Source organism: Ptychodera flava, chromosome 22 (assembly GCF_041260155.1).
Source record: "Ptychodera flava strain L36383 chromosome 22, AS_Pfla_20210202, whole genome shotgun sequence".
NCBI lineage: Eukaryota > Metazoa > Hemichordata > Enteropneusta > Ptychoderidae > Ptychodera > Ptychodera flava.
This window is the reverse complement of record NC_091949.1, coordinates 1,597,619-1,614,115: the sequence shown is the minus strand read 5'-3', so window position 1 is coordinate 1,614,115 and position 16,497 is coordinate 1,597,619. Positions and strand designations below refer to the sequence as shown.

Here is a 16,497-nt window from a genome sequence, read left to right as displayed (position 1 = left end):
GACCAAAAATGGCAAAAATTGCCCTAAAACTGCAAATTTGCATATTTCTGCACAATTTGAACAAATCTGAAATAGATCATCCCTATGGACATACATACCAAATACAAAAGCTATCTGACTGGTAGATTTGAAGAAGGAGATTTTTAAAGATTTTTTTACCAAAAATGACAAAAATTGCCTTAAAAATACAAATATGCAAATTTCACCATGATTTGAACAAATCTGACTGAAGTCACCCTAAGTAAACTGCATATCAAATTTCAAAGCAATCGGACAAGCGGTTTCAAAGAAGATTTTTTTACCAAAAACACCAAAAAATGCCCCAAAAATACAAATATGCAAATTTCACCATGATTTGAACAAACTTAAGTGAGGTCACCCCAAGTGAACTGCATATAAAATTTCAAAGCAATTGGACCTGCAGTTTCAGAGGAGAAGGCAATTGTTGACGGACGTCGGACAACGACGGACGACGATGACGGACGACGACGGAAAATCAACCTATTTGATAAGCTCCGCGTCGCTGACAGCGGAGCTAATAAATATCATCTGGTTCATCTAGAGAAACCTGTATACCAAATTCCAAAGCTATCAGATAAGTAGTTTTGGAAATACACATTTTTTGACCAAAAATGGCTAAAATTGCCCCAAAAACACAAAATTATAGATTTCATGAGAAATTAAATAAATATTACTTAGCTCATCTGTAAAAACCAGTATACCAAATTTCAAAGCTATCAGGCCAGTACTTTTTGAGAAACACAATTTTTGACCAAAAATGGCAAAAATTGCCCTAGAAATTCAAAATTGCAGATTTCATCATAATTTCAATAAATATTATTAAGGTGATCTGTAGAAACCTGTATACCAAATTGCAAAGCTATCAGATGAGCAGTTTTGGAAATACACATTTTTTGACCAAAAATGGCAAAAATTGCCCCAAAAATACAAAATTGCAGATTTCATCATAATTTCAATAAACATCATTTAGTTCATGTGTAGGAACCTCTATACCAAATTTCAAAGCTATCAGATCAGTAGTTTTGGAAATACACATTTTTTGACCAAAAATGGCTAAAACTGCCCCAAAAATACAAAATTACAGATTTCATCAGAAATTCAATATTTATTACTTAGTGCATCAATAGAAACCTGTATACCAAATTTCAAAACTATCAGACCAGTACTTTTTGAGAAATACATTTTTTGACTAAAAATGGCAAAAATTGCCTTAAAAATGCAAATTTGCATACTTCTGCACAATTTGAACAAATCTGAAATAGATCATCATAGGGACATATGTACCACATATCAAAGCTATCTGACTAGTCATTTTGAAGAAGATTTTTAAAGATATTTTTACCAAAAATGACAAAAATTGCCTTAAAAATACAAATATGCAAATTTCACCACGATATGAACAAATCTGACTGAAGTCACCCTAAGTAAACTGCATATCAAATTTCAAAGCAATCGGACAAGCCGTTTCAGAGAAGATTTTTTTACCAAAAACACCAAAAAATGCCCCAAAAATACAAATATGCAAATTTCACCATGATTTGAACAAACTTAAGTGAGGTCACCCCAAGTGAACTGCATATAAAATTTCAAAGCAATTGGACTTGCGGTTTCAGAGGAGAAGGCAATTGTTGACGGACGACGACGATGACGGACGACGACGGAAAATCAACCTATTTGATAAGCTCCGCGTCGCTGACAGCGTAGCTAATAAAGTTGGTGAAAGATTATCACCCTGCCTTACACCGTGCAATGTATTGAACCAGTCAGTGTAATTGTCATTAACTTTAACACAAGCTGACGTATTTGAATATAATGATGCTATTGAATTGTACATTTTTCCATCAATGTTATTTAGTAAAAGTTTATACAAAAGAATTTCCTATCTACAAAATCAAATGCTTTCTGTAAATCAATAAAGGTTACATTGCATTACAAAGGTTATTGATGGCCATATTGGATCATATAATGAAACAAATTAATGTGCACATTGTATGTATGACATAGATTAATATTCTTGTACTAATAAACTTTAAATGAGATTGGTTCAGACGTGTCTGAGTTATGGCTTTGGTCATGAAAAAGTTGTAACATAATGGCCGCCATGTGGCCATATTTGATTGTATCACAAAAGAAATTGATGTGCATATGTATGACATACCGGTAGGTAATGTCCTTGTATCAACTTTGAATGATATTGATTGAAATATCGGTATGTCTGAGTTACGGCTCTGAACATTAAAATATTGTAACAAAATAGCCACCAGGTAGCCGTATTGCATCGCATTGTGAAACCAATTGGTGTGCATATGTATGACATAGGTCAATGATCTTGTACAAACTATGAATACAATTGGTTAAGACATGTCTGAGTTATGGCTCAAGACATGAAAAATTTGACAGAATGCGCCATGTGGCCATATTGGATCTTATTATGAACAAATCAATGTGCATATATATGACATGGGTCAATGTTTATTTGAAAGAAATTGGTTCACACATGTCCGAGCAATGCTTGGTGACGGATGGACATACACACGCACGCACAGATATGACCAAAACCACTAGTCCCCTCAGACTACATCCATGGGGAGTAACAAGTCAAAAGATAGTGACTTTGTCCCTTTAAGAACATGTACAGATGAGAAAGGTTTCTACTGAGACCTGAACGAAAGAGGACTATATTCAAATATCAACCTTTCATGTTCTCATTAGAATACAAACTGCATAAAAAGTTTTCAAGCAGTACTTACCTGTATATCTGTTTCCAAACAATATACAAGATCAAAACACCAACATAGACAGCTATTGCAATGTAGATTGCTGAAATTGACGAAATGGGTTGTGAGTAAGTCAAGCAGGCTGAAATCACAAATAAACTGTAATTATCAATGATACATGTACACTGTTACAATTTTCATTTTGGTTTTTAGGCCAAACAATAAGGCAGGTCCAATCAAATTCAGTTGATTAACTTTTCACACGCTGGCAAAATAGCGGTCTTCGATAGTCATGTCAGGTACCCGTACATATTCAGCATCCAAGCAGAAACAGCATCGTGAAAGGAAGAAAATGAAAAGGGGGTCATCGAAAGTCCAAAACAACCACACCGATGTCCACAAGTGTAAAAGATAGCCAGAGAATGTTAGAAAAAGGATCATACTACAGCCACACTTTAACGCGGATGGCCGACGGTTTTTCTTCTGATGAGGGCATTTGTAACGATACTGATGACATAGTTTTGGGACAGCCCTCGACGAGAACAGCGGCTCAGAGTCAGATGATATGACGTTCAAGTTTTCTCAAATTCTCTCCCTTTACTTTGTTGCTGCTGACTGGCATTTGGCTATAGGTAAAGCCAAAAGGACTTCAGAAACGGTTGTCTTCACCTCAGAAATGATGTAAAGAGCAAAGGCAATTTATTGTCTTAGAAATGCTCAGAGTTGAGTAGCGAGTGTCAATCTGTTTTCAAGGCGCATGAAGTTCAAATAAAATAGCAGCTGACTGAATCACAGCACGGACCTTTTTTTTTACCCTCATGATCACAGGCACTATCAATCTATAACTACATGTAAATGCAGGGTTTTTCAGTTGTGTTGTCAACCGATATTCCATTCACTATGTCACTCATTATCGTAATCTCTCAATCAGAACCTTCAGCAGCTATGAACCCTTTCTGAGATTGAATGCTGACATAAAATTATATTATATTTACACTTGTGTAGACGGCATTGAGATGCCGTAGCAGTCCAGACAGTTAGGTCAAACAGTTAATACTCTGTCTACATCTTACAGCTAATCCGTCATAATTATGCATAATCTCTTCCTGGGCACTCCTCAAGTTTATTTAGTCATCGGCAACTGTGTACATTGTGCTCTGAGAGGAAACATCGTTTAGGTCTAATACAAAATGGCTGCCATGCGGCCATATTGTATTATTGTATTAATTGGTTGAGATGTGCCTGAGTAATGGCTCCGTACATGAAAAATCGTAACAAAATGGCCGCAAAAGATGGCTGCAAACTAATTGACATGCATATGTATGACATAGAAAGTAATCCTTGTACCAAGTTTGAATGAAATCACTCCAGGCATCTCTGAGATATCTGCGTGAGCAGACGGACGGACGCATGCATGCACGCACAGACGCATACATACACGCATGGACAGACACATGCACGGACATGACAAAACCTATAAGTTCCCTGGACTCTAAACGGACAAAATTAATAGAAGAAAAGAAAATGTACGAGACAATGTGATAACAAATCAATCTATAGATCTATCTATCCATCTATCTGTTGACCAATTTATCGGATTGATCAATCTATCGATTAATTGATCTATCTTTCTATGGAATTGATACATCCTTTATTCTATTGATTGATCTGCCCATCAATGTACCGGTATCGATCGATCAATTGCTCCAGTGTTCTCCCTGAATAAGGTAACAGGGGCGTGGCGCCCTCTTGTAAATTCTGAACGCCCCCTTGCCAGAAATGAAAAAGATTTATTTTTTTTGAAAAATAAAACAATAAAATATACGGGAAAAAAAGTTGACAGTGATTTACAAGCAAAATCCAAGCGTGATCGTTGATCCTGCAGGCTGCAAACGTAATTCTCATCGATCTTGCAAATCTCGCGAGTTTGTGATGTCATCCGAGATCATAAGCCCATGTGCAACTCATCGATGGCAGCCATATTTGCATGGCTCAGGCCGTAACGTATCGTTAACCACGGTCCCTCCATAGGGACCGTGCATTAGGTAACCGACTTAGCTGAGCCAAGGAGCTTGAGCCGAACCAAGGACAGCAGAGTACACTGAAGTTTTTATAGGAGGTTAGAATTTTGCTTGTGTTATTCCTTCCCAAAGCAAAACGACCTATTTTTAGACTCGGCCAGAGGATGAGAACACGTGAGTGCTATGGTGATAATTTTGACATCGATGAATAAATGTATGTCTGTCGCTATGTTTTCGTTTTCAAAAAATGTAATTTTTATTGAAATCAGTGAACTGGAATAAAAGTTGTGGAACACTGTCTCAGATTTCTTTTCCTTTGAGTTTTTTATACGAAAAAAATCTGAAAAAAATACTCCCCAAGTGCCACCAAATAACACCATTTTAACCTCTGTTTTTCAAAAGCTCCAACGGCAGGAGGGGGGACACCCCCCTCCTGACCTCCCCCCCCCCCCCGCGACCGCTTACGCGGTCGCACGTGGTGCCAAGCACCACGTCTTCGCCCTCTTGTAAAAAAATCCTGGGGAGAACACTGTGCTCGATCGACTGACCGACCATCTATCAAACATCAATAGAATGATCGATCGATAGATTGATTGAGTGATTGATTGATTCACCTATTGATACATCGATCGACCTATTTATCTATCTATCTATGTATCTATCTACCTAACTATCTAATATCCATCTATAAATCGATCAATCTATCGCTCCCCATGAATCGCTTAATCAGATATTATCAGTTAATTGATACGTTATTGTTTGATTTGATGCGGTATTGGTTGACCTTTCTACGTCATCAGTTGAATTAATCCATTATTGGTTCATTGATACGATATCGGTAAATTTGTTGATACGTTATCTGTTAGGAAAAATTACTACGTTATTAGTAAATTTTTACTACGTTATCGGTAAGAAAAATTAAGTTATCAGTTAGTTACTACATTATCCGTTGTAACATCTTGCATCAAAAAATTTTGAGATGTTGATGTGTGCAATGGTGCAATCTGGGAGGTGTTTTTGTTTTTTTTACGAAGTGAAACTGTTAGAACACCCCAAGGAGGAGAGCATGAGAGGGGGTTCCCCCTCTCATATTGAAAATTTTGAGAAATTGGTTTGTGTAATGATGCAATCTGAGAGATATTTCAATTTATTTTGCATTCAGTAAAACTGTTTTGAAAATGACTTTGAACACTGACATTTTTTTTTACATTTTTTGAAGGATCAGTATTCAACAAAGAAAACAATGACAATACATTTCGTGAAAGACAGTTCTCAGTTTGCCAGATATTGAAGACAAATGGATATGCAGGAATGGAAAATCTGCGACCTTGTGTCATTTCTCCACCTGCCAGCTTCTAATGAAAAGCCTGAATATGGTATGTTTAACTGTCGAAATGAAATGGTCATTGAACTGAGGTCAATTAAAACATAAGTTTCTGCGATAATAAAGGATGAATTCACAACAGTTCAGTTTTGTCCTTAGATCCTGTGAAAATTTTGAGACATTGATGTGTGCAATGGTGCAAAAAAGAGGGGGTGTCCCCCTCATATAAAAAATTTTCAGAAATCGATGTGTGTGATGGTGAAATCTGAAAGGTGTTTCAATTTATTTCGCCTAAAAATTTATTAACCCTCCTTCTTCCTTCTACACATTTTGAGTGACCCCCTTGAAGTTTTCAATTTTTTGAGTGACCCCCTCAAACATTCCTCTGACTCCCCCCATGCTGTAAATAATGATGGCTCCCTTAGACTGCCGACAGCTATTAGCTCCATTTCTGTCATTGCAGTAACATTGGACATTGCTGAGTCTGGGGCTGATTTCTTGTGCAAGCGATTGTTATCACTTGAATGGTTTGGCTTACCATAACTCATTCATGACATCTGACATCGAGAACAAGGTGGAGTGTGAGGAAGACATTTGCATAGAGTTCATACATGCAAGTGCAGTCTTGTCTTGAGTTTCAGAACAGCAGCTGTTACACAAGCGCTGTGTCTGCTAATTTATGTGTGTAAATTCATTAAAAATAGTGACAATGTCACTGTTCGCTCCTATATAGTTATCAAAACAGGCTACAAACATACATCCGCACATACATACATACATACATACATACATACATACATACATACATACATACATACATACAGATATACAGACACCACCGACTCACCATATAAGCTCTTTTTGGTATATACCAAATATGAGCTACAAATGTATGGAACATAGAGTCAATGACACTTTGCCCACAGTTGATTACATTTGGCAAGCCAGAGTGAGTGTGCGTATAATATTTAATAGCGCCTATGGACCTTAGCTCATGATATTCATAGTCAAATGCATTTGGACAAAATTTTGATACGCCTTGTAGACCCCAAGGATCCAAGGATAGCGAATAGTCCATCCCTTATTAGTATTGACCATGTTTACATAAAGAGATACAATGACCAGATGGCAGGAAGTGTGTTGACTTTGTTTGAGGAGACTAATAAACTTCACTGGTCCTGGGATAGTGAGCCAACCATTCTGTTAATTTAAATGTGTTGACACTTATTAACCAATGAAGATCAAAGGTCTCTCATCTCTCTTTTGAGGAAAAGGGTGGAATATCACTCAATTGTTCAGAGTAAGAGCAGAAATGCCTCATTTAATTGATAAAGAAAAGTCCAAGTCACTAATTGTTACTTACGGATATAAATATCCACTGGACTTTTGGCCTCCACAATATTGCATTCAAAGTGGCTACCATTTTCTGTATTGACTGGAAATATCCATAGTACATAATGTCCAGATTGACCAAAATGATATGTTTTACTGTAAATAGAAAAAACAGAATCAGTGACAATGCTCAGATTTGTCCTGCAAGGTTGCTATACCAAATATGAATGCTACCAGTACATGACCAGAAGCAAATTAGAGATGAAAATAATTATAGCTAGAAATGAGAATTTTGATCAAGGAAATTTACATGTTCTGAAAGGAAAAACATGAAAGATAATTAATCAGCTTGGACTGAAATCACCCATAACGACATGCATTGTGAAAGCTATTTCACAGATACTTTTGGAAACATTTGAGAAAAATGGAAAATTATATTTGCCTGAAAAAATAAATATGCAAATTTCACCTTCATGTAATTTCATAAACAACAATTTTAGCGGCAAATATAGCCCCACTGTGATAGTTAAGATAATTCGGATAATAGGTATGGGCTCACTTGTCAATCAAAGCCTTGCTCGAAAAGGCCAGCATTGTGGGTGGGTGTACGTTGGGCGTGGATCTGCATCATCATGAGTGTCTTAGTAACCCTAGCAATCTGTGTACCAAATTTCAAAGCAAACTGACAAAAAGTTTAAGAGAAGAAGATTTTTTGTCTAAAACAGGAAATATTTGCAACAAAATACAAATATGCAAGTTTTCACACAATTTGTTCAAATCTGACTAAGATCAACCTAAAAACTCTGCATGCTAAATTTACGGGCTATCAGACAAGTGGCTTTACTTTAGAAAAAAAAATTTTATGACCTAATGTTTAAAAAATAGTCCCAATGACACTGCACTCCCATTTTACAGAAGTACTTAATACTTATACACATATTAGTCAGGTGGCTTAACAAAAATATCGTTACACGGATGACAAAAGTGCCAAATTTGCTAAAGAGGTTCGCATAAAATTAGCTATTGCTCCAAAAATTTCGGCCACCGGAAAGGCTCAATGACGTCATAAATTTGAAATGGCCGCCATTATATTGCTTAAAGCCACCGCTCTCAATCCCAGGTTCGTGCATTAGTGGGTACTCAACCCTGTCAACATAGTATCGTTTTCATTGTTTTGCGTCAAACGCCGCTATATTAGTAGATTTACAAACATAAATTCACGTCGAACGTCAATGAGCACGTCAGAGTATGTACATTTTGGCATGTGGTGTTTTCACCATAGTTGGTGCATTCGAGTTACAGATTTCATCGATTCCAGCAGTGTGTCGCTTGGCGCCGGATGCGCATAGTGTCCTCGACCATCTCCCCCCCCCTACTGTCTATGCCTCGATCCACAAAATTACAAGTCAATATACTGGTATGCAAAAAACACAATCTGCATCGTTCAATCTCTCAAATTCTTAGAACTAATGTTTTATTAAATTTGGAAACATCGGTGTCGAAATAATATAAAATGAGTATTTTCTGAAGATTGAACCGTGATCCCGACGTACTCAACCAGCCGAAGTAAAACTTTTATGAGGCCAAGATGGCAATCAAAAATCAGAAAACAAGTCCAGATCATCGTGTATTACATTATTTGCCAATTTGTGTTGTGAGACTTCGTTTGCATTGGAACCAAAAAGTACAAAAATACCGCAATTATACGGTGTCGATCACATTTGATCAGAATTGATACATACCAGTACCAAAGATCAACAATAAATGTTGTTTCTATCTGTTCAGTGCAGGAAAATTTTACATTGATGTTCTGACAATGATTTCTGCACAGTACAACCAGAAAAACAACAAGAAGTACTTAAACCCGAAAAACAAGAATGACAGAAGTTGGACATACTGCTACAGAGAAATAGATGTTTTGATCAAAAAAGGGCAAAAATTGTCCTAAAAACACAAATATTGAAATTTCACTACATTTTTTGCAAACAGCTTCTCAACTTGTCAAAAGATGATCTGCAACATTTCGCGAAATCTATCGGCAATATAAATCACTGGGCCATATGTATGTTGTAGTTACAGCATGCAATCTTATTTGCGCGAGTGATATGGATGTACATTGTATCCTCAGACAGCGTCAAACTAAAAAAAATTATAAATCTGAAAATTTACTCAGTAAAAAAATTAGCACAGCTTTTCTCATTTGGGAAAATTTTTTTTTAGAAATTTACAATTGTAAAACACATTCACAATTTCATTGTGACCACCCCCTCCCAAGATCTAATGGTCCGTCCCTTAGTTTGAGCAGGTCTGTTAATATGTAACACTTCATAAACAAGTCATCGTTGATGACAAGGTCCCCACTTGTTAATGGGTACTTTGACTACAAGTCCTCAGAGAGGATAGAGTCCTCTTCATTAATTAGGTCTGTGATAAAAATACTTTGATACAGATGGCGTTCAATGGCCAAGAATGAGTTCCATGGTGATGAAAACATAAAACCAATGTAGGCCACCATCCTAAAGTTCATAAAATGAGTCAACTAGGAATTAATCAACAGGATGTTGCAAAACATTTTTGCATACAATCCTAATACTTAACAGATTATCACCGGTACCACATTTCACAAAGTTTGATGCAGTATTTACAACACTATGAGATCAAATCTGTATCAAGTTTCATCAAATTTGACGTTATATTAATTTGTGGCTATATCACTCTAATTAGGAAAGTTCATTACATATGCAATTACAAATTAATTAAAATGACACTGATAAATGTCTTTTTCAATGTTAAAGCAATGTGAGCTTAACATCTGTACAAAGTTTCATGAAATTTGATGAAGTATTTCTTGACATATCAGCCTATTTAAGAAACTTCAATAATTGACATGTTACTGCTACATGACGTGAAACAAATTGACGAGCATATGTATGAAATAAGTCAATGTACTTGTACCAACTTTGAATGATACTGGTGGAAATATGTGTGAGTTATGGCTCTGTACATTAGAAAATTGTAACATAATCACCGCCATGTAGCGATATTTGATCTTACTGTTTAAAAAATAGCGTCAATGACACTGTAGCTCCCATCCTGGACTATTTAGTGTTTGTTCTCTGGTCAGATATTTGAACATGTGTGAAAGGGATAAAGTGCATGAAGTGAAAATACTTAAATGAAATGTACTGGAGACAGTGAAATATGTTTAATGTAATTATTCAGAATATAAAATGGAAAAAATACAGAATTAGATATATCGAATACTGTGATACAACCATTAACTCAACAAGTCATTTACAATGACATAGTCCCCACTTGTAATAGGAGTATTAGTCTTGATGGGGCAGGAAAATATGGTCATTAAGAAGTATCACTGGAGTGTACATGTTGAGATCTATGGGCACATAGGTCTATGTTGTTGTTCCCAATTTGAAACACATGAGGCATGTCTAAGTTATGGTTCTAAATCGGGAAAAAAGATCAGTACTCTAGCAGTATTGGCCAGCCAAGAAATACATATGCGCATTATAAATGAGGTACAAGATGTGACATCTTAAGGTCTAATATCCTATCAAAATTGGAGGGTATAGAATTGTGGTTACTGAAATATGCATATATATGTATAATCAAGGTCAAAGGTCATCGAGGTCACATGACATTTTGAAAAAAAAAATTATATTGCTAATTAATCCCTATATGCCAAAAAATCAGATCTCTAGCTCTATTCGCTTGCCCAGAATTAGATGTGTACATAATTAATGAGGTAAAGCGTGTGTTGTCATAAGGTCTCCCATCCTACTAAATACAAAGGACATAGCACTTGTGGTTACTTATTTATTGACATAAACATATATTTTAGGTAAAAGGTCATCGAGGTCACATGACATTTGGTAAAAAAATTGCTCTCCTATAGTTATCCCTATATACCAAAAATCAGACATCCAGCTCTATTGGCTCGCTCAGAATGAGATATGCGCATAATTATTGAGGTACAGTATGTGGCGTCATAAGGTGTCCAATCATACCAAACATGAAGGGTGTAGCACTTGTGGTTACCGAGTTATGGAAAAATATGTATATTTGAGGTCAAAGGTCACCGAGGTCACGTGACATTTTGCCAAAAAATTGTTTTGCTAAGTTATCCCTATATACCAAAAATCAGACCTCTAGCTCTATTGGCTCGCTCAAAATTAGATATGTGCATAATTAATGAGGTACAATATGTGGCGTCATAAGGTGTCCCATCATACCATACATGAAGGCTGTAGCACTTGTGGTTACTGAGTTATGGACAAATATGTATATTTGAGGTCAAAGGTCACCGAGGTCACGTGACAGTTTGTCAAAAAAATTGTATTGCCAAGTTATCCCTATATACCAAAAATCAGACCTCTAGCTCTATTGGCTCGCTCAAAATTAGATATGTGCATAATTAATGAGGTACAATATGTGGCATCATAAGGTGTCCCATCATACCATACATGAAGGCTGTAGCACTTGTGGTTACTGAGTCAAAGGCCACCGAGGTCATGTGACATTTTGTCAAAAAAATTGTTTTGCTAAGTTATCCCTATATACCAAAAATCAGACCTCTAGCTCTATTGGCTCACTCAAAATTAGATATGCACATAATTAATGAGGTACAATATGTGGCGTCATAAGGTGTCCCATCATACCATACATGAAGGGTGTAGCACTTGTGGTTACTGAGTTATGGACAAATATGTATATTTGAGGTCAAAGGTCACCAAGGTCACGTGACATTTTGTCAAAAAAATTGTATTGCTAAGTTATCCCTATATACCAAAAATCAGACCTCTAGCTCTATAGGCTTGCTCAAAATTACATATGTGCATAATTATGAGGTACAATATGCGGCGTCACAAGCTGTCCCATCATACCATATATGAAGGGTGGTAGCACTTGTGGTTACTGAGTTATGGACAAATATGTATATTTGAGATCAAAGGTCATCAAGGTCACATGACATTTTGTCAAAATATCCGAGATATCCGAGATATCTGCGTGAACGGATGGACGAACAGACGGACATGACCCAATCTATAAGCTCACTGGACTTCATCCGTGGGGACTAAAAATTGTGTCACTGAATCCTTTTTGCAATATGAATACGATGAGAAACTAAATTTTTATTTTTCGTGGCTTTATACATGGGAGTCTATGGAGATCTGCCTTATACATGGGAGTCTATTGACGTGTAAACTAAAAATATGCAAATTTCACCACGATTTGCCCACATTTGGGAAAGGTCACTCCTATGCACTTCCATACCAAGTTTCAAATCAATCGGACTTGTGGTTTCAGAGCAGGAGATTTTTTGACCAAAAATTGGAGAAAATTACAAAAAAATTCATGAAAAATAGCAAGTCCAAGATACTGACCCAAGATGTGCACAATCATATCATGTCAGCCCAAAGTACTTACATGCTAATTTTTCATGTAATCTGCTCAGTGGTTATTGAGTTTTTTCAATTTTGACTGTTTTTACATTTTTTCACTTAATTTGCATATTTTTGGCAATGACAACTTCATTTGAACAAAATCTCATCTACAGCCCATCATCCATGTACACACCAAATATCAAGATGAAATGTACAGCGGTTTTGGAGTTTTTGATGTTGACGGACAGACATACAGACATACAGACATACAGACATACATACATACAGACATTTCCCTAGCCTATAAGAATAGCTTCCATTGCCATATATACATATGGCTATGGGAGCTAAAAAATCGTAACAAAATGGCCGCACGGCAGCCATATTGGATTGTATCACATAACAAATTAACACGCATATCTATGACATAAGTCAATCTCCTTGTACCAACTTTGAATAAATTCGCTTGATACATGTCTGAGTATTATGGCTCTGTACATGAAAACATCGTAACAAAATGACTGCACGTCAGCCATATTGGATCATATCACAAAACAAATTGACATGCATATCTATGATATTGGTCGATGTCCTTGTACCAACTGAAACATGTCTGAGTTATGGCTTTGTACATGAAAAAATCATAATAAAATGGCTGCCTAGCAGCCATATTGGATCGTATCACAAAACAAATTGACGTGCATATCTATGACATTGGTCAATGTCCTTGTACCAACTTTGAATAAAATCGGTTGAGATATGCCTGAGTTATGGCTCTGTATATGAAAAAATCGTAACAAAATGGCCACACGGCAGCCAGTTTTGATCATATCACGAAACAAATTAATGTGCATATCTATGCCAGTGGTCAATGTCCTTGTACCATTTTTGAATAAAATCAGTTGAAACGTGTGAGTTATGGCTCTGTACATGAAAAAATCGTAGTAAAATGGCCGCCTGGCGGCCATATTGGATCGCATCACAAAACAAATCAACGTGCATATCTATGACATTGGTCAATGTCCTTGTACCAACTTTGAATAAAATCGGTAGAAACATGTCTGAGTTATAGCTCTGTACATGAAAAAATCGTAATAAAATGGCCGCCTGGTGGCCATATTGGATCGTATCACAAAACAAATGGACGTGCATATGCATGACATATGGCGTAATCCTTGTACCAAGTTTGAATGAAATCGCTCCTTGCATCTCTGAGATATCTGCGTGAACGGATGGATAGACGCATGCACGGACGCACACACGGACGCACACACGCACGGACATGACCAAACCTATAAGTCCCCCCGGACGGTGTCCGTGGGGACTAACAATGTCAGGAAATGACTACAGGTCAGTGGAGTATCCTGCTTCAGCCATTGGCATGCCACCACTCCTGAACATTTGCAGGATTTCCCTTTTTCTTACCTCATTTGCACATTTTTGACACTGACGTGTTCATTTGAACAACGTCACATCTCAACCCCTGCATCTCACTGTACACCAAATACTGAGATGGTAGCTTAGGCAGTATGGGAGCTTTTGCATGTGACGGACATACATCCGCACATACATACCCACAAACATACAGACATACAGACGCCACTGACTCACCATATATGCTCTTTTTGGTATTTATATAAACACCAAATATGAGCTAATAAAAATGTTGTGGTTATAAGGTATAACAGTAGTGTAAGAATAATGAAGTTAGAATTAGTAGCAAAGCTAAGTTGACAAGTAATTAAAATAAAAAAATAGCGTCAAAATGACACTGTGCTCACATTTGATTACGCGTGGCAAGCCAGAGTGAGTGTATACACAATATTTAATAGCTTTTATGGACCTTGAGCTTGTGATATTCATAGTCAAGTGCATTTGAAAAAATTTTGATGCACTGTCCATTGAAGCATGAAAAGGTTGGCAACTGTTGCAACTGTTGATCACACACACTTACACAACACCAAGCATCATCATAATTAGTGATAAAATTAGCCATACCAAACTAAAGGTGTCCCTTATAATAGTGTAATGCATAAAATTAATGTAGACAATATTTTGTCTTTCTACGGTCTATGGTTACACAAGGTAATATGTAATAATGGGAATTCCTCAGCTTCAACTGTTAACGAAGCTGCCACAACTACATGATAATGGAGTGTCCCAAACTGCCACAATATAAACAAGCATTGCAGTGTCAAAGACAAAATGTGGAAATTTCCAAACACAAACATATATAGCAAGAAGCCTGAAGCATCAGATATGTACATCTGTTTTAAAGCTATACTCGCCGACTTTCAAAGCATTAAACCAGGGATTTGTATAGAAGCCATTACTTGACTTACACCCATAGATAAACAATTCCTTATGACAAAAGAAAAAAAATCCTTTCAAACCAAGGGAGCATTCAGTTTTTACGGCCTGGGGGGGCCGGCAAAATCTTGTCGCCAGTGTTCAAAAAAATATAGACCCCCCTGCATTTTTTGTGAAAAAATGATGACCCCCCCTTTGTCAGACGAAAAAAAAATTGATGACCCCCCCCCCTGAAAAATAACCAAACCCATATGTCAAATTTACCCGCATGGTTTGGATTTGAACTCCGGTACGCGGCGCACTTTAGTCGATGCCAGTGCACAAACTTCTCAGCCACATCCATTGAACGTCTGTTAATTAGGACAACTGTAAGGCAATTTTTAACTTCATTTCCATAGACAACTCATGTCCATGGACATTGTATAAAGTAAACTTTATCAGAGTGGTTCGCCAAAGGCAGCCCTCCGGTTAAGAGGGTCATGGGCCATTACGTAAAGTCAACTTTATTCTAGTGGGCCACCAAAGGTGGCACGCCGGTAAAGAGGGTCGATCATGGCTATTGCATAATGTAGACTTTACTGGACAGGGCCGCTGAAGGCGCGCGGCCATTACCATTATTCAGTGCGTGATCCCAGGGGTCCCTCAAAAATGTTTCTAATACAAGCCGCGGCTTCAATTGGGAATTTTATGGTAAGATTGCCGTGGGGTATTACATAAAGTCAACATGTAGTGGGCCGCCGAAGGCGGCCCGCCGGTAAAGAGGGTCAATCATGGCCATTGCATGAAGTAAACCTCATTGGAGTGGGCCGCCAAAGGAGTCTGCCCTTAAGAGGGTCATGGGTAATACATAATGTATATTTATTGTAGTGGGCCGCCGAAGGCGGCCCGCCGGTAAAGAGGGTCAATCATGGCCATTGCATGAAGTAAACCTCATTGGAGTGGGCCACCAAATGCGTCTGCCCGTTAAGAGGGTCATGGGTAATACATAATGTATATTTATTGTAGTGGGCCGCCGAAGGCGGCCCGCCGGTAAAGAGGGTCAATCATGGCCATTGCATGAAGTAAACCTCATTGGAGTGGGCCACAAAGGCGTCTGCCCGTTAAGAGGGTCATTGGTAATACATAATGTATATTTATTGTAGTGGGCCGCCGAAGGCGGCCCGCCAGTAAAGAGGGTCGATCATGGCCATGGCATAAAGTGAACTTTATTGTTGGTATTATGTTTTTGAAAATGTGGTGACTCCCCCCTTTCCTACCAGTGAAAAAGCGATGACCCCCCCTTTGCGGATTCCAAATTATGATGACCCCCCCCCCTGGATTTTGCCCCCCCCCCACCCCCCCGGCCATAAAAACTGAACGGTGCCCAAAGT

The 16,497-nt window shown here is 37.6% G+C and overlaps 1 protein-coding gene across 5 annotated transcripts in view; it reads right to left on the bottom strand.

Moving 5' to 3' along the window:
• LOC139122446 (heparan-alpha-glucosaminide N-acetyltransferase-like) overlaps positions 1 to 16,497 on the bottom strand; it is a 381,449-nt gene that overhangs the window by 301,684 nt on the left and 63,268 nt on the right. For all 5 annotated transcript variants that reach the window (XR_011549472.1, XM_070687822.1, XM_070687823.1 and 2 more), the window contains 2 exons: positions 7,447 to 7,571; positions 2,772 to 2,841 (listed from right to left, as the gene is read on the bottom strand). Coding sequence is in view for 4 of the 5 variants with exons in the window: in XM_070687822.1 (XP_070543923.1) it covers positions 2,772 to 2,841; positions 7,447 to 7,571 (195 nt within the window). In the remaining variant the exon portion in view is untranslated. The remainder of the gene's footprint in view (positions 1 to 2,771; positions 2,842 to 7,446; positions 7,572 to 16,497) is intronic.